General features: G+C 43.2%; 1 protein-coding gene across 3 annotated transcripts in view; it reads left to right on the forward strand.

Annotated features, from left to right (window-relative positions):
* MYO16 (myosin XVI) overlaps nt 1-26,576 on the forward strand; it is a 574,710-nt gene that overhangs the window by 420,353 nt on the left and 127,781 nt on the right. For all 3 annotated transcript variants that reach the window (XM_082701002.1, XM_082701003.1, XM_082701004.1), the window contains exons 24-27: nt 15,223-15,298; nt 20,172-20,347; nt 22,819-22,899; nt 23,187-23,392. In XM_082701002.1, coding sequence (XP_082557128.1) covers nt 15,223-15,298; nt 20,172-20,347; nt 22,819-22,899; nt 23,187-23,392 — 539 coding nt within the window. The remainder of the gene's footprint in view (nt 1-15,222; nt 15,299-20,171; nt 20,348-22,818; nt 22,900-23,186; nt 23,393-26,576) is intronic.

Below are 26,576 nucleotides of genomic sequence, written 5' to 3' on the forward strand. Positions count from 1 at the left end.
CCGGTCTTTCCAGACCTTGGCCATCTTAGGAGTCGCTTCTTGGCTTAACCCACACCTCCCTGAGCTCTCCCTTCCCTCAGCAGTCGGGGTGTCTGACGCTGGTGTGGCCTTTCCCGGTTCATGAAGTGCTTCCTGAGGCCTTGCGTATGAACGCTGCAGGGTCAGCGTTCCAGTCAAGTCAGCCTTCAAGAAGTTCAGTGGTTCGTCAAAGACGGCACAGCTAGCGCGGGCCTCCTGGGGGTGACCTAACCAGGTTCCGAGTGCCGCGCGGCTGGAAACAGCAGAAATTTATCCCCACATTTCTGGAGGCCAGAATCCAAAATCAGGTGTCAGCAGGGTTGGCCCGTTGAGCAGAGTCTGAGAAAACTCTGTCCCAAGCTTCTCCCCCGGCTTCCGGTGGTTGCCAGCCGTCCATGTCGCTTGGCTTGTAGACACGGCTCCCGAACTCTGCTTCTGTCTTCACAGCTCTCTGTCCCCTCCTCTTCTTGGAAGACATCCAATTGAATTTCGGACCCTCCCTCGCCCCTACGACCTCATCGTACTCATATCATGACATCTTTGAAAGATCTTATTTCCAAATTAGGTCACATTCTGTGGTTCTGGGTGGACATGGAATCTGAGGGTACACTACTGAACCCACCACAGGGTAATAGGTCACAATACCATATTTCACTTTCCCTTCCGAGGACCACCTGTCTCCCCATCTCCACTGTGTTGTGCGTGAAATTCTTCAAGTGTTTGTTGTCTACAGTAATAGGCTCCTCGTGGTACGGCAGGGAAGCTCCACAGGGGACTCCCTCACCAGGATCTTGAGGGGGACACTGACTTTCAGTGGCCACATGCATAAAGTTTGCAATTCAGGGGAATATATTGTGAACCTCATGAACTTGTTCTGAAGGTCACATGTTGGGCAAGAAATCACGTCACGTCTGATTCTCTTGAGATGTTCCACCAAACATGAGTCCTCTTTCCCCCAACAATAGCTGAAGGTCTGTCTATGCAGAAGTACCACTCTCCTTGGCAGGATTTTGAACTCACTGATAACAAATATTGACGACTGGAAAATAATTTCAGGGATCATCTACCAACTGGCCATATTTTTAGGTGAGCATATTAAGGGCCCAATTGACTCACTCAAATTGTTAGTGATAAAATGCCCTTCATTAGTTAAAAAATAGGTTTGTTAATCTTTGTATCCTATTAATGTGCCCAGTGCCTGAAGCAAAGCTTTGCAAGTCACATTAGAATGTTTATTTTTATTTCTCATAATTAATGTCACTTCAGTAGGTGATAGGGGAAATGTACCCACCGAAGTTATATTATAGTATTTTCTTGCTATCATGCTTGGAAAACTTGAGTGGAAGGTGCAGAAATAGAGATATTTTTCTATCTGTGAAAATTGTAATAATAGAAGAAAAAACATTTACATAATGTTTTAACTTATGTTAATGCTTATCACTGAATATACAGGTTGTTTTCATGTTAAGTAGCTCTACCTTGATCTAAGAGAATTTTTGTGAAAAATTATGTTCTTTGCCATTTAGTTTTATGACTACTATTTTAATGGTGCAAAGAGGTGTGTGGAATTTTACTGCAGAATTTAGAAGATCCTTTCCATTACGGTTTGCCTCAAGGAAATGAAATCATTCTCTGCAATTTCCATACTACGTATTCTGAAATGTGATTTTATGACAGTTTGAAAATGTAGAGCCCCTTCATATAATGTGCTTTAGATATGTCTTTCTGTGGGTGGATTTTGATCGTTTTCACCAGGATTCCTTTCTCCGTCCCCTAAACCACATCCCTGTGGAGCACTCTGTAATCCTAGACACGTAGGCCTTGGTCATTCGTGTCCCTGTCCCTGATGTCCTCACACATTTATGAGGACCATAGTACTAAAACATCGCTGCTAGAAGCCATGTGCGGGAGGAATGATGTTACTGATGTCTGGCCAGTCTATAAAAACATCTGATTCTCCCCTCCTCCTTGAATAAGATCTACCCCTGTTGCTGGAGGAACTGAGTTGGAAATATATCGGTTGAGATTGGTGCTGTTACTCGGATCTGAGAAGCAGGGACGTTGCCATGGATTCTGGGTGATGCCTTGATGACAGAAAACCTCTTTGCCCCTCAGACGTATTTACATCACGCGTGTGCAGGGGAGATGGTGGCCTGTTCAATTTCCCAGTTCTACCTGCCCCAGAAACGCCTTCTGTAGCTTGCCAACTGGCCTTCACCCCGGAGACCTGTGGGAGACACGATGTGCCCAAGAAGACTCGGAAAGTGAACCTTTAAATCAAAAGAAAAAGGAGATGAACTAATCAATAAGGAGCCTTTCATTTATTTCTTTCTTTTCTCCAGGCAGAATCCCCAGACATAACAATGAAATCTGTCTGGTCTAAGCCAAATGGATACCATTAAAAGTTATTTGACAAAGATATCTTGACCCACACAGAATGAGTTTAATTTACATCCGTATTTGCTGACTTCTTGGGCAGACTCCCGGAAAAATAAAAATTAACTCCACCAGGCCCCTGGTGGTCTGTTGTTCTATCAATTTTGCCTCTGGCGTAAATTTCTGTGGGAGACCTGATAAATGTTTCCTCATTTGGGGTTGTGCTTGGAAGAGAAAATGCAGGCTCTCCTTCAGGGAATCTCACTGTTTCTTTAGGGATTTAATAGGTTCTGTTATCTTCGTAGACTGACAGAAATTTGTAAATAAGGAACTTTGGGTTTCCTAGAATATTGATATCTTGTTGTTAGTTGATTGGGTTTTTTTCCCCCTTTAAAAGGAGCCAATGAGGCATATTCATAAATTTCATATATGGCAATTTCAAGGAAATGTCTATATTCAGATGCTAGGTAAGGACACTTACAATAATGCTGTGTGTGCTCCTAACTTTCTTTGTTTATCAGTATTTGTAACGTAAAGTGAATGAGAATGAAAGCAAGCAGTACCGTTAGATACAATCACTTAATAGGAAAGTAAAAAGTAGGAGCTTCTACCTATAAATATTGATGGCTACAGAGGGGTCGATTCACGACTACTCTTGAAATTGAGACTCTTTTTAGCAAACCTCAGACAGAAAGCTGAAACCACGCATGAAAAATTACCAGACTCATCTGTACTTGCTTGAAAACGATCTTTCATTTCTTTTCCTAAAACCCAATCTTTATACATTCCGATGTGATGTGTTGTAGTCAAGAGGAGATTCCAGAGTTTAGAGTTTGTATCACCTGGTGATCCCAACCACCTCTTTTCTAGAGATCATATGTTGCCCCACATGAAAGGGATAATAAATTTGTCTGATAAGTGAATTCACTTGCATTCCACAAATACCGATGTTTCCCAAGAAAGTATTTTATGTCTGCTGCTGGGACTTTGTATGCCCTCAAGATTCCCTCTCCTGCATGACATGAGCCCCCAAACGCCTCTCTCTGTCTGTGGGCTCCACGCCTGCACATGTGCTTGTTAAGCCTCTCCTTGGCCAGCGTCTCTGGCTCTCGGCAGATCCAGAAGCGAACCGCCTTCAATTCCAAACCACGTCCCACGCTCTCTCTCCCCCTCAACTCCCTTCAAAGAAGTAAAGCAGTGAAACTGATTTCCCGTATTTGTCCCACTTTTCAGCTCAGGGTAAAACCGGAAACCCAGCCGCTCTCCCCTCCTTACTCCTGAGTCCGAATGCTCCCTCCTGCCCCCGGACCCTCATTCCTGGCCCCTCGCTCACAGCTCTTGACGCCGACTGGTTCTAGTTACCTATTAAGGAATGAATGAACTGTTTTACTTAAACGTGTAGGAACTGCCTCTGCTCCACTGGCCTTTCTGTTTCTCCAGTGACACTGTTCAAAGCTAAAGGTGATGATCCCATATCCCACTTGTTAATCACGGACACGCTCTAGGCCATCCGGGCTGCTGTCAGCGGCTCTTCGACGCTCTGTTAAGCAATTTCGCCCCCGACCTCTGCCTCCCCGGTAGAAGAATGAACTTCCCTCTCCCTTCTGAAGACCGGATCTTCCCGACCGTCCCCGCACGCTCGTTCTTCGTGTACCTGAGAGTTGAACAAGCCACTCGGGGGAGGTAATCAGATTCAATTTTATTTTTGGCTCACGCTGCTTTTTAAAATGCGTTCAGCAGAGACAGTCCTTTCCTTGGAACCAGCTGAAAATCCAGGCAGCTCCAGGGATATTTCTGGTCTCTGTCCAGTAATAGGACGTCCTTCATTGGCTTTCACTGGCGCTCACAGACTCAATTCCGTAACGAGGAACTTCTAGTCCTTGTTAATTATCGTCATTGCAACGTACCTGGAAGGTGAGGCCCCTCCTGCCTTCGCCACAGAGGATGCTCTTCGTACAGCGACCTCGGGGGTCCTGTTTTCTCTCTTTTCTTGAGCTGCGTGGTCTCACTGTGTCTCAGTGGTTTCCCACAAACGATGCCTTTTAGTGTCCAGGTCTTGCTCTAAGGGCTCTCGGGTGTCGCTGGCACACCCCACCCCTGCCTGCGTGGCGCTGACCCTTTGGGCTGGCTGCCCCCATGGCCCTGGTGGCCAGGGTCATTCCCACAGACTCTCTGCCCTGGGATCCTTCCCTGCCAGCCCCGGCTCCCACCTTGTTGGCCAGGATGTCACAGAACTCGGACTTAGGGACCACACAAGGGAACCTTCCCATGGCCTTTGTAGATCATGGGACACCTGAGCTGTTCTGTGCTCTGCTCAGGAGCTGACAGGGGCATCAGCACGGCTGTGCCTGTCCCCAGTCCCCCGGTCACCTGCCCGCATCTGAGTTTGTGCTTCTTGGTGGAGTTAAACACCAGCTTGCCATGTCTCCCTGAGTAGTGCGGCAATGTCAGTGTACGAGAGGGGTCCCATGAAGCCCCCTTCCCACTGGCTTAGGGGGTGGGGGAGAGAAGCTGTGAAAAAGCATTCATGGCCACATTTGCATATCGTGTGCCTGAACGAGGCATGGGAGCAATAGACCTATAGAGGTGGACATGGACAGAGAAATCAGTTTCAGTAGATAGATAAAATAAACACATGCACTCACCGTGCTGCCGGAGGCTCCATGTTACCATCTGGGAGATCCTAAAATGCCTGAATTGTCATTGAAGGGGGGATCCTTTTTTAAAAATAATTAATTAATTAATTAGTTAATTTTCAGTATTCATTGTTTTTTTTCATTTATTTATTTTCAGCATAAGAGAATCATTATTTTTTCACCACACCCAGTGCTCCATGCAATCCATGCCCTCTATAATACCCACCACTGGTACCCTGACCTCCCACCCCCCGCCACTTCAAACCCCTCAGATTGTTTTTCAGAGTCCATAGTCTCTCATGATTCACCTCCCCTTCCAATTTACCCCAACTCCCTTCCCCTCTCTAATACCCCTTGTCCTCCATGCTTTTTGTTATGCTCCACAAATAAGTGAAACCATATGATAATTGACTCTGCTTGACTTATTTCACTCAGCATAATGTCCTCCAGTCCCGTCCATGTTGCTACAAAAGTTGGGTATTCGTCCTTTCTGATGGAGGCATCATACTCCATAGTGTATATGGACCACATCTTCCTATCCATTCATCCGTTGAAGGGCATCTTGGTTCTTTCCACAGTTTGGCGACCATGGCCATTGCTGCTATAAACATTGGGGTACAGATGGCCCTTCTTTTCACTACATCTGTATCTTTGGGGTAAATACCCAGGAGTGCAATTGCAGGGTTATAGGGAAGCTCTATTTTTAATTTCATCAGGAATCTCCACACTGTTTTCCAAAGTGGCTACACCAACTTGCATTCCCACCAATAGTGTAAGAGGGTTCCCCTTTCTCCACAACCTCTCCAACACATGTTGTTTCCTATCTTGTTAATTTTGGCCATTCTAACTGGTGTAATGTGGTATCTCAATGTGGTTTTAATTTGAATCTCCCTGATGACTAGTGATGAAGAACATTTTTTCATGTGTCTGATAGCCATTTGTATGTCTTCATTGGAGAAGTGTCTGTTCATATCTTATGACCATTTTTTGATATGATTGTCTGTTTTGTGTGTGTTGAGTTTGAGGAGTTCATTATAAATCCTGGATATCAACATTTTGTCTGTACTGTCATTTGCAAATATCTTCTCCCATTCCGTGGGTTGCCTCTTTGTTTTCTTGACTGTTTCCTTTGCTGTGCAGAAGCTTTTGATCTTGATGAAGTCCCAGAAGTTCATCTTCACTTTTGTTTCCTTTGCCTTTGGAGATGTATCTTGAAAGAAGTTTCTGTGGCTGATATCAAAGAGGTTACTGCCTATTCTGGGGTTTGCAGAGAAAACCTCCTCTAGGATTCTGATGGATTCCTGTCTCACATTGAGGTCTTTTATCCATTTTGAGTTTATCTTTGTGTATGGTGTACGAGAATGGTCGAGTTTCATTCTTCTACATATAGCTGCCCAGTTTTCCCAGCACCATTTATTGAAGATACTGTCTTTTTTCCACTGTATATTTTTTCCTGCTTTGTCGAAGATTATTTGACCATAGAGTTGAGTCCATATCTGGGCTTTCTACTCTGTTCCACTGGTCTATGTGTCTGGTTTTATGCCAGTACCATGCTGTCTTGGTATCACAGCTTTGTAGTAAATCTTGAAATCAGGTAATGTGATGCCCCAGTTTTATTTTTGTTTTTCAACATTTCCTTAGTGATTCGGGGTCTCTTCTGATTCCATACAAATTTTTGGATTATTTGCTCCAGCTCTTTGAAAAATACCGGTGGAATTTTGATTGGAATGGCATTGAAAGTATAGATTGCTCTAGGCAATATAGACATTTTAACAATGTTTGTTCTTCCGATCCAAGAGCATGGAATGGTCTTCCATCTTTTTGTGTCTTCTTCAATTTCTTTCATGAGTGTTCTGTAGTTCCTCAGGTACAGATCCTTTACCTCTTTGGTTAGGTTTATTCCCAGGTATCTTATGGTTCTTGGTGCTATAGTAAATGGAATTGATTCTCTAATTTCCCTTTCTGTATTTTCATTGTTAGTGTATAAGAAAGCCACTGATTTCTGTACATTGACTTTGTATCCTGCCACGTTGCTGAATTGCTGTCTGATTTTTTTTTTCTGGATATAGCCTTTGAACCCCGATGACACCCTCAGTCTGATGCAGATAATATTTAGTGACCTTGGCTACGAGCCACACCAGAGGCAGCTCGAAGGTCTAAGCAGATGACACCTACCCATGCCCATTTCCCAAGTTCCTAGGTAGCGTGTTCCCCTTCCCTTGAAATAACATTGTGTCTTGTGGGCTGTTCTGGCAAAGTCACCAGACTTCAGTGGGAACTGACCTCGGTGAACTTGACCTTGTAATAACAAGAAACTGACGTCCAGAGTCATGCTGCTGTCGTGCCCTCAACTAATGGTCACCGTCCGCGTCCCATGAGTGTGTTTGCAGTCGGCGGGTGGAACTACAAGAGGAAGGCTTCTTGACAGCTCTGGCTGCATTTCCCTCCTACCGCAGCCCGTGTTTATTCATTTTCTGTCTCCCCACTGCCAGCACGGTTCATGGCTTACACAGGGGACCCCAGCAATCATGGCTGTTTGGAAAATACGGAGTTCTCTTGCTGCCATCTCAGATAAAAATATCTGAAAATGCTTTCTGGATGCTTTTTAGAAATGCCAACCCTCCAAAGGAAAAAGATTGGTAGTGAGTATACTTATAATGTTGTCTCATCTTAAACTTACCAGCGATTCTAACTCAGCCGTTGTCTCCTCTCATCATTGTACTGTATCTCAAATGCCCAGGAGACATTTCTCTGCAAACCCCAGGCCTGGGCTCTCTTGCTCCCTGCCAGCATCCCCGGGGGGGAGAATGGACTTCCTGGGGCAGCTTACACTGCTGGTACCTGGAGCTGCCATTCTCATCCTTAGGTGTGCACCAGGATCAACTGCGGAGCCAGTTAGAAATGCAGAGTCCTTCGTTGCACTCCTGGCAATGATGATTAAAGAGAGCCAGGGGAGGGCTAAGCTGTGCGCCTGTGTGCCAAGCCCCAGAGGATGCACTCCTGTAGGTAAACTGTGAAGCCTGTTTTTAGGAATGCTGGAGGTATTTGTACACAGTAGGTGCTCAGGTGAGCATACTTCTAGCACGTCGCAGGGCCGGGCCCCCACAGAGGGGCCGCACTGAGGGGTAAAGGGCCCAGGAGCCTGGCTCTGCGACCGGGCGCCTTCTTTATCAAAGGGCGGTAACACACCTGCCCTTGCTCTCAGCGCAGGGCGAAAGCCTGACTGCAGAGGACGCTCTCTCCCCTCTGGCTTCCATTTCCCTGGTGATCAACCCAGCCGGAGCCTGACAGCCCCCAGTGAGGAGGAGAACGCGTGTGTCTGGCCTTTGATAACTTTTCTTTTTGGACCCAGGAAACGAGGCAGCTTGGTAAAGTGTGATTCATACCCACGGGGAAAGCTTGGGTCTCCCTCTTACATAGACAGCTGAGCTGATCTATCTTGTGATTGTGTGTCCTGCGGTCCTGGGGTGTCAGAGGGAGGACTTCAGGAGAATAGCACCCCCTACTCCCTGGGTCACCCACACTCCTCCACGGACCCCAAGGCCGAAGCACTGGTGTGAGTCCTGCTAACTGCTGAAACACAAGCAAAACGCTGAGTTTTCTTTGGAGTCTTTTCGTTGAACAGACTCATTCCAGAGGACTCTGGCTACGGAGACAGCCTCCTGGAGCACTGGCATCGGGCCCCACGCACGTAAACGTGTCCATCACATGCCTGAGGGACCCTGCCACTTTGCACGTGAGGCCTACCTTCCAGTCCTTAAGAGGGAAAAACAACTGAAGTCTCAAGTCCAGTTATGCGAAGGCAGAGGAAAAAGGTAGTTGAAAGCAGAGACGGGGCCTCTATCATTTGCTACATTTGTGTTTTGTTCCTTTCATCCCCGAATAACAAACCGGCAAGGACAAGCAAGGCAGAGCAGCGAGACAGCTGGCTCGAGTGACCGAGAAAGGCCGCCGCCGCCGCGGCTTCCTGCTGCTCCCTCCGCGCAGTCTGCCGGTCCCTCCTCCTCGGGGCGGCAGGCCAGGGTCTGTTCTCCTGACGCACAGACTCACAAAGCCGGGCGCTATTTCTGGGGTGCACGGAGCCTCTTCTTGGTTGTTTCCCTCCCGTAGAAGGTTCTCACCTCCCTTGGGACACCCGGGAACCAGGGACGTTCGTCCCACAGAGTTTTGTGGCTTCTGTGGTTTCTTTTCTATGCGGTCGTCGCCTCCTCTGCCTCCTAGAGGCCGCTGCTGTCACGAGGTCCTGACGATGCCAAGGGGGAGAGCGCAGCGGGCGTCCGGCGGCCCTACCCCGCCGGGGGACCCGCTCTGTTCGGAGGCAGGTCCTTCGGAGAGTGACACAGGATTCTGACCGCCGGAGTCCCCCCGCAAGAGGGGCAGCCCTCCTGGCTGCCTCAGCACAGAGGACCTAGAGAACGTCGTGTGCCCTTCTCAGGTCAGTGCTGTAAAACGTTCTGGAACAGGTCAGAGAAGATGGCAGAGGCAAGCGCTAGAAGCAGGTGTGGGGCATTGCCTAGAAAACCAGGTACTGTGCGGAGCGGAGCGCTAACAGCCTTGTTCGTCGATGTTCAAAATCCACTGGAGAGAGGTCGGCAGGCGGACAGACGGGGCGGACAGACAGAGAGGCTGACGTGCCCTCCCCTGTCCTGGAGACGAGAAGGCACAGTATCGTGACATGTTTACCACCAGGCTCCGTGACTGGTCGAAGCTGGAGCCCAGAAGTTGCCTCCCCCACCCCGCACCCCCGCCCAGCTGCTGCTTCTCCCCTGCAGCTTTGGCCCCCCCGGAGCACGGGGTCTGCAGAGCAGACTCGGCCCTGGCGGCTGGAGGAGCTGGAGCTAAAAGCCAAGGCAGGGTGGCCGTCAAGGGACAGATTGGGCTGCTGAGTGGCAAGAATGAGGAGGAAGGTAGTGTGCCAACGTGCCCGGTGTGGAAGGACCCCGTGGACACGGCTCTGCAGGCGGAGGCCGGCCGGGGATCCGATGGCAGCGCTCCTTGACTTAATGCTCTTCCCTCCGTCCTTTCTCGAAATTAACTTCAAGATCTTGCATTCTTTTCGGATAAAAAAGTGAAGTGTGTTATTTAGTCTAGATTATAGTAATTATATTAATAATTGCTGATTATAATATAGTTATATATTATATAATAATGTAAATATTAATAATTATTAGTATAGATTAATAATTAGATTAATATTATATTAAGCTGTGGCCATTTTGTTTTCTGTCCTTATTTTTAAAGCAAAACCAAGCACAACCCTTAAGGCACACTCATTAAAATATAGTTTTCCTCTTAGGGCATGCAATTTTGAATTGGAGAGGCCTATTTTAGATTTTTGTGCTAAGTTTCTGAATTTGTATTGTCCCCCCACCTCCCCACTGCAACAGAGAATGTTAGAGGAGGCCTGGTGGGGGGCTGGGACATTGGGCACACCCCAGAGATAACACAGCCACAGCTCATACCCCCTCAGGGGTGGCTTTGTAGGAAGCCATGAAGACACATGCCAGCCCCTTCCACCTGCTCACCCCACAGCCAGGGGCATATGTTGGGGGGGGGAGACCAGAACGCCTCTCTGCCCAGCAGAGATGAGAGAGCCCTCTTCTACATCAGTGGTGGTTGAGTGGGGAGCCGGCTTCTCCCAAGTGGCAGTGATGAGGCTGGGCCTCTCTCGTCCTGCTGAGTGGCATCAGAGGAAGCCAGCTGAAACAGAAGTTTATGCTGGAGACATTGACACCCTGCTCTGGACACGTGACGGGACATCTGTAAGGATCTCCACAAGGATACAGTAAAACTCTACTCCGCTCACCAACAGAACCGACTCACTTACGGGGCGCTCAAACCAGTGAAAACAGACTACATGTGCTTCTTGAGTCCCAGCACAATATGTATCAAGAAAGACCACCTGCTGGGGGAAAATCGAAGCTAAAGAATTTCAGAAAGATGAGAATTCTATGGAGTGGGCTTACCTCCCACAAAGCAACCAAACCAAAAATCAATACCGGAAAGATGGCGGGCAGATTTCCAAATAGTTGGAAACTAAACGGTGCCCTTTGTATATTCCATGGATCAAAAAGGAAGTCTCGAAGTAATTAGAAAGATGTGTTGAACTACATGAAAATGGAAATAGTGCGTACTGAATTTGTGAGACACAGCGAAAACAGTGCAGACAGGAAAATGTCTATCGCTGAAATGTTAGAAGAGAGGAAGGTCTCAGTTGATGGTCTAAGTTCCTACCTCAAGAACCGGGAAAAAAGTGAGCAAAATAAAACCAAAGCAAGCAAACAGAAATCAGTGAAGTTGGAAAAAGTAAAGGAAATCGATGAAACAGAGGGCTGGCCGGCTGCCGATAACCCGAAATGACACATCTGAAGAAAGAAGGACAAAAAGGAGAACAGACACCAACCGCTGTCTATCAGGAGTAAACGGGATTTCGCCAGAGACCGTGCAGACACCAGAAAGATCGAGAGGAAAACTGTAACTGTCACAAACACCAGCTTAGGTGAAATGGACCAATTCCTCAAAAAGCACAAACGGCCTCAATTTACCCAATGAAATACGTAACTGAATCAAGGAAATGAACTTAGAATTTAAATCTCCCCAAAAAGAAAGTTCCCGTTCCCCGTGGTTTCACTGGAGAATTCTATCAAATGTTTAAAAGAAAATTAACACTAAACTTACAAACTCTTACCTAGAAAATAGAGTTGAGAACACTTCCCACTTCATTTTATGAAGCTAGTATTACCCAGTGTGAAGACCAGACACAGAACACACACACACACACACTCACTCACACACACACGGAACTGAAGATCGGTATCCCTCATGAATGAAAACGCAAAAAGACTTTTAATATTAACAACTGTAATTACACAGTATGTAGAAAGAATTATGTACCATGAATAATTTGTTGTGTTTTTTTTTCTGGAGATGCAAAGCTGGTACAATAATTTGAAAATCAGTCAAGATTAATCCACCATGTTAACAGGCTAAAGAAGAAAAAAAAATCACATGATCGTACCAACTGATGCAGAAAAAGCATTTGATAATTCAACATTCATCAGGATGAAAACGCCCAGAAAAATATTGATAGAGGAGACATCCTCAATTTGGTAAAGAGCGTCGACAAAAATATCCTACAGTTAACATAATATTTAATGGTGAAAAAATGAGTGTTTGCTCACGAGGTCAGAAAGAAGGCAAGGATGTCTGTTCTCACCGTTCTTATTAAACAGAATGCTGGAAGTTCTAGCAAGTGTGCTAAGAAGAGAAATGAAATTAAAGTCAGATATACTGGAAAGGAAGAAACAAAATTGATCCTTTTGTAGATGATGCAATTGACTATGTGTAAAATCCCAAGGAATCTACTGAAAAAAAAAGGGGGGGAAGGAAAAAAGTCTCGTAGAACTAATAAATGAGTTCATCAGGGTCACACGATACAACATAAATGAAAAAACAATCAACTGCATTTCTATATACTGGTAAAGTGCACCAAAATTAAAAATACAATAACATTTACAACTGCTCATAAAAATTGCTAATAGGTAAAAGTCTAACAGAAATGGGGAGAGTCTGTATGCTGAAACCCGCAAAACCATGAGGAAAGCACGCAGAGAGCTGCCTGGGAGGCACATCACATCTGTGGGTAGAACACGGCACGGTCAGTAGTCTCATAGACAAGCAGTATCGCAATACTTCTCCCCAAATCACTGTGCAGGTGTAATGCAATTCCTATCAAAATCATAGCAAAAATTTGTTTAGATACAGAGCTATCGATAGACAACATTGCTCCAAAATTTATTTGGAATAGTGAATAAATTAGAAGAGTTAAAACAAATTTTTTAAAGAGTTATTTATTTATTTTAGAGAGGGGAGGGCAGAGGGAAACAGAGAATCTCAAGCAGACTCCCTGCTGAGCTCAGAGCCCCACACCGGGCTCCATCTCACGACCCTGAGATCACGACCTGAGCCAAAACCAAGAGTCGGACACTTAACTGAGGCACCCAGGCATCCAAAACAATGTTTGTAAAGAAGAATAATGTGGGAAGAATTCATCCATTTAACTTAATGTCTTACTGTAAAGCTTCAGTAATCAAGACAGAGGTGAGAGGATAGATACGTAGATCATGGAACAGAGCAAAGAGCCCAGAAGCAGACCCTTACCAACAGGGTTGATGGCTGTGGTCATTCTGCAGGACGTTACCGTTGAAGGGAACTGGGTAATGGGCCCATGGGATCTGTCTGTAGCGTCCCTTACAATTGCCCATGAACCTGCAATGATCTTAAAATCAAAAGTTTCATTCAGAAATATTTGAAGGCAATGGTAGCAGATTATATACAGATGTAATAAACAGACATGAGTAGATATCATTTATTTAAATTTTCAACTTGCCTTGGACAAGGCCAATATTAAACTTCATTGACTTGAAGAAATTGTCATGGTTGAAAGACCAAGTTTGGAATCAGATTGTATTTTATTTTTAAAATTAAAAAAAAAATGAAACCCCTCACATAGGAGTTTGATATGTGTTGTGTATTTCTTGGCTCTATTCACTGAAATATGTAAATATTGACTAGTCCACCAACAATGTGCACACTTTAGGGTCTGGGGGTGGCGGTTGGTCTCTCATTTTGATTTTCCCCTCAAGTATGCAAGGACTTCTTGAGGAAAGACTTCATTCCAGGTTCAGGGCCAGGAAAAAAAAATTCTTTGGAACCCTGTGTTAACATTCCACTAATGCCAATTTTATGTAACACGTTCTCAGTCATTTGCATTATTATATTGTGATGATACAATAACCAACTCTTACGGGCAGTGTCTAAAACCTGCGTTGAGCTGTGAACTCAAATCCTGTCAATACTGGTGCCATCCATATCTTATGAGTAAGGTCAGAAGCTCTCAGTCTTGGAGCGCCCTTGAGACTATTAGTTAACACGTGAAAGAGAGTATTGTAGTTTGCCCATCATCACAAAAACAATTATGCTCGCATGCTTCAAGATTTGTTCATTTGATACAAAGTAGAAACATGTGCTGAGCTCCATGCTTCCTGCCAGCATCCAACTGCCCTGGTTGAGTGTTTGCCCTTGGACATGTGTGGGAGATGCGGTTTCCTAGGTATGTGACTGGAGTCTCCCACTGGGAAGGTCTGGACTTGAGTTTCAGTGGGAGAACTTCAGCTTTTTCTCCACATTGCCTGGTACAGGTACCATTCATGAGAACTTTCCAATGCACGATCCAAAAAGCACAAGCTCCAAAGCATGATCTTGTGATAATGCAAGACTCATCAGCACAATCTTAAATGAAATGTACAGCACAGTGTTTTGCTGTATTTGGTCATAATATTCCAAAACATTAAAGTTCCTTTCAGCAGATATTGATTGAATATGGCCAATGGACAGGCGTTCTGTTGGTTGCTGCAGGGAGATGGAGTTGGACAATTTGTAGTCACTGTGCTCAAGGTACGGCAGGAATTTTACTGTGAGATTGGGTAGGAATGGCCATACAGAACGAGACCATAACAAGAACAAAGATAAGAAATGTTTTTAGAGAAAATCAGGTAGTCTAATCTCTGTGTGTGTGTGTGTGTCTGTCTGTCTGTCTGTGCTCTGCATCTCTGTGTTTAATTCAGTATCATCTTTTCTTCATTTTTTTTCAAGATCTTATTTTCAAGCACTGTCTGTACCCAACATGGGGCTCAAACTCATAACCGCGAGGTCAGGAGTCTCATGCTCTACCGACTGAGCCAGGCTCCCCATCATGTTTTCTTCATTTTAAACATTAACTGTTTAAATGATCCAAAAGGAATCTTTGAATATAAAGAGACCACTGAATTTCTCCAACTGGAATCGTGCCCTCTTCCCCAGGCGTGGCAGCAACCCCCTGCCCGGTTTAGTGAGTTTTCTGGGAAGACGAGGGTCCTCGGAACGAAGGGAGGCTGCACGAACACGAGTCACTACCATTTCCTCTTAAACTCACAGTCAGAGGGAGACTTGGAAAATTAGTACAGGAGAGGTGTCCCTTGTTTGATGTGCAGAAAGGAGCTTCAACCTGGGGTGTAAGATGAACTTTGAAGACTGGAAACACCTCTCTGGTGAATAATTGGAAACTTCCTCTGAGTCAGATAATTCTGCAAAGGAGATTATTTTTGTGGCCATATTTAAACATTAGTAATCACACCATTTTCTTTTATTACAGGTAATGTATGAAATTGTTGGAGCAATTGAAAAAAATAAAGACACCCTCTCACAGAATCTTCTATTTGTAATGAAAAGTAAGTTTTTTCCCCTATGGTTAAAATGCCACACACTCTTTCTTTCCCCATCTCTGAACACTGTCCTCAGCAATATGCCACCAGCGACAGGGGAATTGAAATCTTTTACATTCTAAAGCCCAGAATGATAAAGAATGGATCTTGCCACAATGTACATTGGCTACAATCTAATTTGGAGTCTAGTAGAAACCATAATTTAACTAAGCTTTTAGCAGATAGAAATATAAAATACCTTTACCACTCTAGTGGTATGAATATAAAAAAGCTCTTTTGTGAAGACTAATGAAGATTAATACAGCTTCCAAAATTATTTAGGCCACAGCAGGGTGAATTTCATTACTGAAGTTGATGTCTGGAGCATACCTAAGGGTGGTATTTTATTCTCGTACTTTCTGTTATAAAGAATTAATACCCACGAAGTAGAGGGAGGGCACAAATTCATATGTGCGCGCACACATGCTTATCTGTATATATCAACTGACAGCCTCTATCTAGTGAGTGAATCTCAGGCCTTTATGTACTTGTATCTATTTCTATAAAACAGGGGACTAAGTACATACTACACTTATATACTGTGCCCTTATATCTATCAATATGTATACTTCTGCCGACTCTGGTCATTCTTTCTCCATAGCGTTTCTGTAGCCCTTAGTTCTCGTTTCCCTAACAACCTTTTCAGTGAATTAAAATGTATCATCTTTGATGCTTTAAGTTGCTAGTCATGAGCTGGGTCATTTATCTTTCCTGAAAAAAAGAAGCCTGTGATCACCCTTCATGAGACAAATTGAGGGCTTTGAGCTGGAAATAATCACCGCTGGCTTGAGGACCGTATTTACCTTAAATCATGCGGTGCGGATGCCAGAGATCGTTTTTCAGGGGGACTTACTGAGCTGGTCTCTCAGAACTTAAAGCGTTTGAGTTCTCTTAAAACTGAGACCAGCCGAAGGAGCGTGGGATTAGAATGACAGCATGTCGAAGAAAGGAAGGAAATAACGGACCCTGTTGATTATCACTGGAAAGATCTTCCTTCTAGCTTCCAATTATTTGAGTTTCCATGGATAGTGTACTACCATCTAAGTCATACCTTGCGTGAAGACCTAATATATAGTGTGGTTTTGAAGTTGGCGCAATGCCTTTTTCTTTATTTTTGCATTTCAGGGGATAGAATATGTATTTAGAGAAAGAATGTGATGGTTCGTGATATTGTCATTCTCCTTCCCTTAACAGAGTCCCTTTAAAGTCATTCTTTTGTGTATATTAAGTTCCAAGAGAACACAAGTGAGTCTTGTTTTTTTTCTAAATTCTTTTGGCATCTGAGCAAGCAGACAAAATTTACAATAGATTCTTACATGTTTATACAGGACATGGCAGGTGTTTTCTATAAAGGTCCAGAGAATAAACATTTCAGGCTTTGCAAGCCATAAGGTCTCTGTTGCAACTTTTTAACTCTACTGTTACAGTGACAGAGCAGGTGTAGATAATTCAAATGGACATGCCTGTGTTCCAATAAAACTTTATTTACAGAAATGGGCAGTGGGCCAGATTTGGCACACAGGCCATAGTTCCTCACCCATTCTATCATATAAGAAAAAGATGTATGGTTGTGATAGTATTTTATGAATTTGTGAAATTGTTGATGCGGTAAATAGTTGTTAAAAGCGAGTATAATTTATAGATTTTTAAAAAATTTTTGAGTACCTTGCTAGATACTTTGTTTATAGTATCTAATTAAATCTTCCTATTATCAAAAAGCTCCCAGCTGAGAAAGGTTGTAAGGTCTGGTATGGGATCGTGAGCCAGCTGGCCAAAGGGAGGCAGGTAGCTTGGAGACACAGCTCGGGCAGAAATGCAGTGAGTGCTCTCACCTGTGCCTGAGATGTGAAATAAAGTCTCAAGTCTACTGTCTCCGAGTGCCTCTGTGCACTTGCTCATAAACTATTCATCTAAGTTCGCGTATCCTGGTGGACGGGCAGGAAAACAGTGGATACAATGTTTACAGACCTCCTTCCGGGGACACTTCCCATTTCAACATCAGCATGAACTATTGATGTTGAAATGATTTCAAGTTGAAGTTAGAAAATTCATACCAAGAACTCCCATAAATCCTTTTTCCAATTCATTTTCCTCATTTCCCTTCTTTTATTCTGTCTTCTCCGTCCCATTCACCCCGCCTTCCACTCCCCACCATCTCTCCCTGTGTGTGCAAGTGTGCGCATGCATGTGCGTACGGACATACATGTGTGCATGTGTGTGCGCATGCGTGTGCGTACGGACATACATGTGTGCATGTGTGTGCATGCATGTGCGTACGGACATACATGTGTGTGCGTGTGTGTGCGCATGCATGTGCGTACGGACATACATGTGTGTGCGCGCATGCATGTGTGTACGGACATACATGTGTGCATGTGTGCGCGCATGCATGTGCGTACGGACATACATGTGTGCGTGTGTGTGTGCGTGTGTGCGTACGGACATACATGTGTGCGTGTGTGTGTGCGTGTGTATGTGCGTGCATGACATGTGTGTTCTGAATCATATGAGACCTAGAAAAGGCCTCTTCGGTATGCATCTTGAGCTAAAGACATCATCTTACAAAACAGCGGTCTGAGTATTGAACACTGACGCAGCGCTAACATCTAGACCCAAGTCCTCTTCCTTTGCCGCTCACTCCAGCAACGGCTCCCATGATGATTTCCCCCGATTCAGGGCAGTCACTGCATTTAGCTGTCATTTCTCTTCAGTCTTCTTTAATTTGGGACATTCTCTCTGCTTATCTTTTTCTTTTTTTAAATGATACTTACTTATGTATTTATTTTTTTATTGAATTATAGTTAATATAAAAGGTTACATTATGTTCAGGTGCATACATTGATTTAACAATTCTATACATTATTCAGTACCATGTTAAGCATAGTCACCCTCTGTCATCATAGAGGACTATTTCAGTATTGTGGACTATATTCCTTATGTTGCATTTTTCATCTGTGTAAATTATTTTATATCTGGAAGTTTGTACCTCTTAATTCCCTTCACCTGTTTCATTCTTCCAACTCACCTCCTCTCTGGAAATTACCAGTTTTTTCTCTTTATTTAAGAATTATTTTTATATTTTTGTTTGCTTTTATATTCCATATAAATAAAAATCATATGGTATTCTTTGCCTGCCTATTTCACTTAGCAAAATACCCTGAAGGTCTATCCATGTTGTCCTGAATGGCCAGGTTTCATGCTTTGTTGTGGCTGAATAATATTCCACATCTTCTTTATCCATTCATCTCTTGAGGGACACTTATGTTGCTTCCATATCTTGGCTATTATAGATAACGTTGTAATAAACATAGAGGCATATACATCTTCACATCATTAATGTTTTAATTTTCTTTGGGTAAATGCACAGCAGTGGAATCCTGATACTTCTCTTTTAACTTTTGAAGGATCGTCCATACTGTTTTCCAAAGTGGCTTCACAAATTCACACTCTCATTAGAAGAGTACAAATTCCCTATGAGCTCATAGATTCTTATTTTATTAAATGGCTCACAATCCATTACTTATCTTATTTTGATACTAACATTGTTCAAGATATGGCCAGTGAGCAGCCCTTCAAGCCAGCTCCGAGGTTCTTCTTCAGGTTCTTGTGATCTTGTTTAGCACCTCCTGATATTCTAGCCTTCCAGAATGTTCCATGATTATTGGCTCTGCCTCCAAATCAGCCCTGTGCCCAAGAAGTCTAGATTTATTTTAGAGAAGAACGGTATTAAGAAACACTGAGGTCTAAGGGCTTGACGAGCTCATTTCTAACTGGGTTGTCTTTGCTCTGAGGCCCCTTCAGATTGAGACAACTGAAGATACGTAGATAAAATATGGGTGTGTAGCTCTATTTGAAAAATCATGAATTTATCCTGCTAGCCCTAAGTTGTATCCAACACCACGGGGCTCCATTTTGCCTTCCTACCTTCCCCAGTTGTTCTTCCCTTTTCTGACACTTCTGCCTAGTTTGTTTATCATGTAGTGACTTTCCTTTACATGCCTTGTCACTAACTATGTTAGTCTGCACAAGCAAAGTCATCTGGGTGTGGGAAAGGTAGAAAAATGGCTTTGCTGGCTCAACAGAGCTAACTAGCTCATGGGTTCACAAGGTCCTAAATGATGTGCACACGACTTTACATTCTAACCCTGTATCATCCTCAAACTAGGTATGTCATGGTCATTTTGTAGGAAAGGAAACTCAACGGTGAGGATTGTGTAAATACAAAGGCAGGTAACAAGAGAAAGGTCTTCTAGAGCGCTCACCGCTGTGTGTGGTTTTCACTATACGATTCCAAATTTAATAGAATTTGTATAACCTCACATGTAAAAGACATTGGCTTTTTATCTTTGTAGCTGAACTGTTTCCCCTAACAACTGGTACAAGCAAATGGAACAGGGTCCCTACAAATGTTCACATACACTGGGAGCTGGGTTAGACCCTGGGACTTGTGTTTCTGGGGTGGGAAGCTGTTGGCAGAAACCACGGGTCTTCATGACTTGGCCAAGAGAATTGAAACCCTGTAGACCCAAGCCAGGCAAGACTGGGTTCCCAAGGCTAGGAGAGTCACAAGGGCTACTCAGAAGGCCAAGGGCCAGTGCTGAGATAGAGGACAGGGACACGGATTAGGACTCCTGGTCAGGACAGAGAAGGTCAGAATTCATCAAGTGGTAGGATTAATGGTGGGGAAAACACAATAGGGGCAAAAGGAAAGATGACCTCTCACTTCCGTCTTGCACTGGGAACGTCGAGTGCTTACAGCCCTGGAATGAGGAGTGTGTTTAAAGCTCGGGGACATAATGATTTGAATGCCACTCACAATATCACTTTATTTCTTTCCTAGCTAGTGAAAATGTCGTGATCCATCATTTGTTCCAGTCGAAACTGTCACAGACAGGATCCCTCGTGTCCTCCTATCCTTCTTTTAAGTTCAGAGGACAGAAATCCACCCTGCTCAGTAAGAAAACGGCAGCTTCTTCAATTATTGGAGAAAACAGGAATTATCTAGAACTCAGTAAGGTAGGAGTTCCTCTGATTCTTGTTAGTACCTTTACTTTTTTTTTCTCTCTCTCTCTCTTTTTAAATGCAATTCTGAAAACGGATGGAAACAAATTGATATTTTAATTTCAAAAAGTAATGAAAAGGATCCTGGCAGAAGTATAACCTTAAGAGAGAGGGGGCGGTCGAGGAGAGTGCAGTAGAGTGAAAATTCAATAGCAAATAGGACATTAGTGATTTTATTGGTTGTCTCTGCAACATCCTATTTGTGCCTTGTCTCGGTGACTGTCCTTTTGATGAATGGGAAGTAACTGCACGGACAGTAGCTTTCCAGGGAATAAACTTCGCTACCTTATTCTGTCGACATTAATCACTTCAGAGGTTTTAGGTCTCTAAACAATAAATTGTAGTTTCTCTTATAGACAGTGTGTATGTTTCTGGAGCTGGAAGTATTTTTTCTGGATAGCATGTGGATTTTAAGCTTACTTTTGTATTATACTAGTTTTAATGTGGACTTGTCCGACACAAGTGTGGTTGTCCTTAAAACATAAAGGTTCTATTTATAAAACAGAGCTACAGATTCAGCGGAGTTGTCTCAAACCAATAGGAAATAGGTAGGAAATGTGTTAACATTAAGGATTCAGTGCCTGATGGTAGCCTGGTTTGCTCTGCCTGCCACCAAAACTACGGAGATGAGAAATATGTTTGGGAAGGTGTCCAGGACAATCAATTTTAGAAATTCAGTTGTTGTAGCTTGTTGGAATGCATTTGAGCTTACCAATTAAAATAAAAGCATAATTAAAATCAGCTCTATTTTGGAAGAGTGGCAAGATGTAGATAACATATTAGAGATGAGTGAGTATGTGCACTCTGTGTGTGTGTGTGTGTGTGTGTGTGTGTGTGTAGCCAATGGACCCTACAATTAGGGATCCTTTGATGGAGTCATTCCTGGACTGTCTGAACACAGGAATTCAATTTCACTAAATACAAAGTGGCATATTTTTTACATAAAAAAAAAATAAAGAGTTACCCTTCATAAGGAAGATCTCTACTCCTGAGGGTTTCACTGAACCTCCTGGCCCTTCCTTTCTCAGCCATCCTGGAAATCAAGAGCACAGAATCACCACACACCTCTAAACTGTAATTTTTAACCTTAATTATTAAACATTACCAGGCATAGAGGCCATTAGTCTTTTCCCTAAAGGACTGCAAAAGGAAGATAATTCACAGTGGTTCCTCCGCCCAGAAAGGGAGAGTGAGTGTTCCATTTCCAGGGATGGAGATTTATTTCTTATGACTCTTCCGTAAGTGTTTCATGCCTCCCTTCTGTGCACACTGCCTTCATCCTTGCACACCCACGCCCGTGACCGGCAGGATGGGCGGGGTCCCCCCACTCTTACCCAGCGTCGCACTTGGCTGGCATCTGTAGAAAACCCGGTGATCTTGGACCAGTCGCCCCTTTCACGTTCCCTTGTCAGGACTGATCATTCCAACTTGACAGTTCATGTCAGTGGAAGGAAATGGGCTGCTTCCATGCTAGCAACAATACCATATTGACAAGAAGGTTTCATCCGATGTTTTTCTCCTATCAGGACCTCTTTATTGTAATGTAAATGATTTTGGATCAATAGATATGTTGGTCTGAGTCTGTGTGATTTTGTGAAAGGCAATACAGTACGTCTGTGGCTGGGGCTCCTTTTAACCCCTGGTGGGATTTAATTAATTACCTTCTGCCCTTTCTTTCTTTCCCCATTGGCCTCATTTCCAACTGACTTCTTTTATCTCCATTATCCTTTAATCTCTCCTATGTATGATTTTTTTTTCTTTTAAGAGCTGTATGCAATGACTTATCGAAGAAAATACAGAGTCTTGCCATTTGTCAGATAGGTAATCTACTACTCCTTTGAGCAGTTAAAAAAAAAAAAAAAGAAGAGGAAGGTCAAGAAAAATAGAATGGGAAGAAATTGATTGTGGTTAACTTAAGGGAACAAACCAGGGATTGCTAGAGCGTCAGGTTTTGTAACACACACGACTATCTGTTTGCCGGGCAGGAAGCTACCACTTCCGGATAAACACGTGCGATGGCAGCGCAAGGCACTAGCGTGTGCTTGTTGCCCACTGAAGAAGAGTCAGCTCTTGGCCTCAGGGCTCAGATGGGCCAGGACGCAGCTTCGGTGTACTCGAGAGGCGGGCAGCCGTGGTATTATTTAACAAGTAGCTGCCCATGTCCCCAGTTAGAGTACCATCGCCGGGAATCCTTTGGTACTGAATGTTACAGTCTGCTGTAGATCTGTGCCACCCTGTGAGTGAATTCACTCACGTGGGTGGGAGGCTGGCTTGCTTTCTTCTCTGTGGACTTTAGGAAAATACTATGAAAATCACTGTGCTGTATGCTTGAAACAAGTGTCAATGATACTTCAATGAAAAGTAAAGGACTACATACTTCAATAAATAAATTGCTCTTGCTTTATTTCCTTTTATTTTCATGACAGTTACTAAAGAAGAAAGGAGCCTCCACATTTCTTCAGCGACTGGAACGGGGAGGTCCTGTCACCATTGCATCGCAACTCCGGGTTAGTGGGTTTTGTGATTTTCCAAAAGTGAGATTTTGATTTTATCAACTGTAGAGGGTATATGTGTATTTTTCCCCATTTTTGACCCCTTGAGTACCCTCAAATAAAAGTAAGGACTCAACGTGCACGCACGCGCGTGCACGCACACACACACACAGACTCACGCCACAGAGACTTCATAATAAAAGAGTTACGGATCAAAGATAAACATTTTTATTGAAAAGCTCTTTATATTTGCCATCAGTGTCATCTTTGGAGAATAAGCTGTGTTTTGCTTCTCTCCTTAGAAATCTCTAACGGATATTATCGGAAAACTTCAGAAGCGGACTCCACACTTTATTCATTGCATCAAGCCCAATAACTCAAGGCTGCCAGATACTTTTGATAATTTTTATGTGTCTGCTCAGCTACAGTACATTGGGGTCCTGGACATGGTGAAGACCATCCGATACGGTTACCCTGTTCGCCTTTCCTTCTCGGATTTCCTGTCAAGGTAAATTCTGCTCTTGAAACATTATGTATGTGCTCGGTGTGACATCCTGCTGACGTGCTAGCAAGGGTCTCCTGTTTTGTTCTTTGTTTCAGGCCTTGGTTTTATTGTGTATACAGTTGACTCTTTGAACCATGGGGGAGGTTGGGGTGCCTGCCCCCACACGCACAGTGGGAAATCAGTGTGTAACTTCTGATCCCTACGCAGCTTAACTACTAACTGCTGACCAGAAGCCCTACCGTTGACCAGAAGCCCTACTGATAACACAGTGGATTAACATACATTTTGTGTGTTATACATATTATATACCATATTCTTACAATAAAGTAAGCCAGAGAAAAGAAGATGTTATTCTGAAAATCCTAAGGGAGAGAAAATACATCTACGGTGCTGTACTATATTTATATACAACAATCTCCGTCTAAGTGGGCCCACACAGTTCAAACCTGTCTTGTTCAAGGTTCAAGTACATTCTTCTAAGCCCAGTAAACAAAATACTCTGGGAAACAATGAAACGCACTGAGCAAGCTTTTTGTAAAAAGTTATAGAACTTTGATACCTTGGAAACCGTTTTCATGTTACTTTATGTGAGTAGATTTTCTTGGATTTAAAGATTTCTAAGATTGTTGCATGTAATGTTTACTTAAAATTTTTTATTTAAAAGAATATAGGGGCCCCCAGCTGCCTCAGTTAATAGGACATCCGACTCCTGATTTCAGCTCAGGTCATGATCTCAGGGTTGTGAGATCAAGCACCACGTCAGGCTCCACGCTAGGCATGGAGCCTTTTAAGGGTCACTGTCTCTCCCTCCCTGCCCTTAAAAAAAAAGAAGGAGATTCTCTCCCTCTGCCCCCCTCAAAAATAAAAATAAAAGAACGTATATATGTGATTATTTTCTCCCTTATGTCCATGAAAAAAATATTTTTCTACATCAGAGAAACTACTCTCATTGGCCAAATCTAGCCCCCACCCCTATTTTTATAAATAAAGTTTTATTGCAACACAGGCACTGGTGAAAATAATGACAATGTTTGTTCTTAGGCAATTGCAAAATAATAGGGAAGTAAGCAAAAAAAAAAAAAAAGAATGAAAGAAAGAAAGAAAAGAAAAAAATATTTAGTAATCCTGTATAAAAGAAGGTGAAGTTTTAAAATAATATGGATATAAAGTATTATCAATATTATAAGAATAAAATGTAGCATTTATGGTTCAAACTAACTGTACAACTAGTATGGAAAATCTAGTCGACAAACCATTTATTTAAGAAAAGAGATTTGGGGCCACCTGGGTGGCTCAGTGGGTTAAGCCTCTGCCTTCAGCACAGGTCATGATCTCAGGGTCCTGGGATCGAGCCCCGCATGGGACTCTTTGCTCAGCAGAGAGCCTGCTTCTTCCTCTCTCTCTGCCTGCCTCTCTGCCCACTTGTGATCTCTATCACTCAAATAAATAAATAAAATCTTTAAAAAAAAAAAAAGAAAAGAAGATTTAATACTTGGCTGACCAGAAGTTCCACTTGAGCCACTAGCATGAAGAAGCTGCTAACTAGAAACAAGTTATTTGAATTGCTCTATTCCCCCAGCAGAAGACGGTGAACGTGACTGTGTGTCCCCATGTATGTATCTATATTACATATCGCAATGATTAGGAAATGCTTTCTGCCTTGTTGTTTCTTTTCTTTTTTTTTTTTCCCCTAAGTCTACTTTGACGTATATACTCAACCAGGACCTCTAGGAAAAGAGTGTATGAGATAATGTCTTTTAAAACTAAGTACAGCATTTCACATATATGCATCTCTTGTCTACCATGACCTCTAGGCAGGGACCACATCTTACACAATAACAATTACTGGGCATTGTGTTTAACCAGCGCTTTCAGAATGAACCTGGCCTTGCAGATTATTCTTTATTCAACTTAAAGAAATATTTCTATATAACAGAGACTATAGCCACAGTTTGTTTAAAAGAGTAGCAGGGATGAGAAATAATATTTTTTGGTAAATCTTTGCATTGCTTTTACCAGCCCCTTATTTAAAAGAAGATATGATTTCTACTTATCCTTATTTTCAGTGGCATATCAATAGAGATGGAATTATTCATTTACATTAGTGGAAATTTGCCACCATATTTTTTTTAAGTAGGCTCCATGCCCAGCATGGAGCCCAATGTGGGGCTTGAACTCCCCACCCTGAGATTAAGACCTGAGCTAAAATCAAGAGTTGGAGGCTTAACCAACTGAGCCACGCAGGCATCTTGCCACCCTCTTCCTTAAATGAAGGATGCCAGTGTGGGCTATTGTCACAAAACACACTGGTCCATGCAGAGATGACCCATTTCTACAGAACTGGAATAAAATATAAATCACATACCGTCATGTCAGGAAATAACATAATTTTTGTATTTGAGTGTAGTTGACATGCAGCGTTACCTAAGTTTCAGGTGTATAGCGTAGTGGTTCCACTATAATTTAATATTTATTTAGAAAGCTCATCAGAACTTTGACATTGCCCCAGGCAATCAAGCATCATTATATAAACAAAGATTAAAGGTGCAATTTAATAGGAAGTTTTGCTTGCCAAAACTTCCTATTAAATTGATAACTGATAACAGATGTATTGTTCCTATGTAAAATACTTATTTTCTCTTCCTATCACCTTGTCTTAATTGTTAGAGAATAAAACCCTTTGAAAACCAATTACTTTGTTTAGTACACGGAAAGGGATACAATCGCCACAAATGTATCAGATTGAGAAGCAAAAGATGTCCTGTGGTGAAGCAAGCACCTACTTATCTGAATGGCGTTTATTTTTCCTGAAATCCAACATGACACTAAATGGGGATAATGACATTCCTGTGGAATCTGTAGGTGGATGTGATGATATTGCAAATTTGCTTTGTGGTATTTCGGCTTTAATAACTGTCGATCACTCTGAGACTTCCTAACTGAGGCTGGAGAATCGCATTAGTCTAGCGAATCCAGTTTTGATTAAATGTAGAGGTATGCCTGCTGAGCGTTTGCCTAATAGCATCAGTAGCTTCCCGGGGAAATGATAAAGATGTAAGGTCCTGCCTCCCACAACGAAACACGAGAAAAAGGAAAGGAGCATCATGATCCACGACCGGTGTCCTGTTACTCTGAGCTAAGTCGTACATCGCTCAAAATTCATAGGCTGAAGCTCTCACCCCCACTG

This window comes from Mustela nivalis (genome assembly GCF_964662115.1).
Source record: "Mustela nivalis genome assembly, chromosome: 15".
Classification (NCBI taxonomy): Eukaryota; Metazoa; Chordata; class Mammalia; order Carnivora; family Mustelidae; genus Mustela; species Mustela nivalis.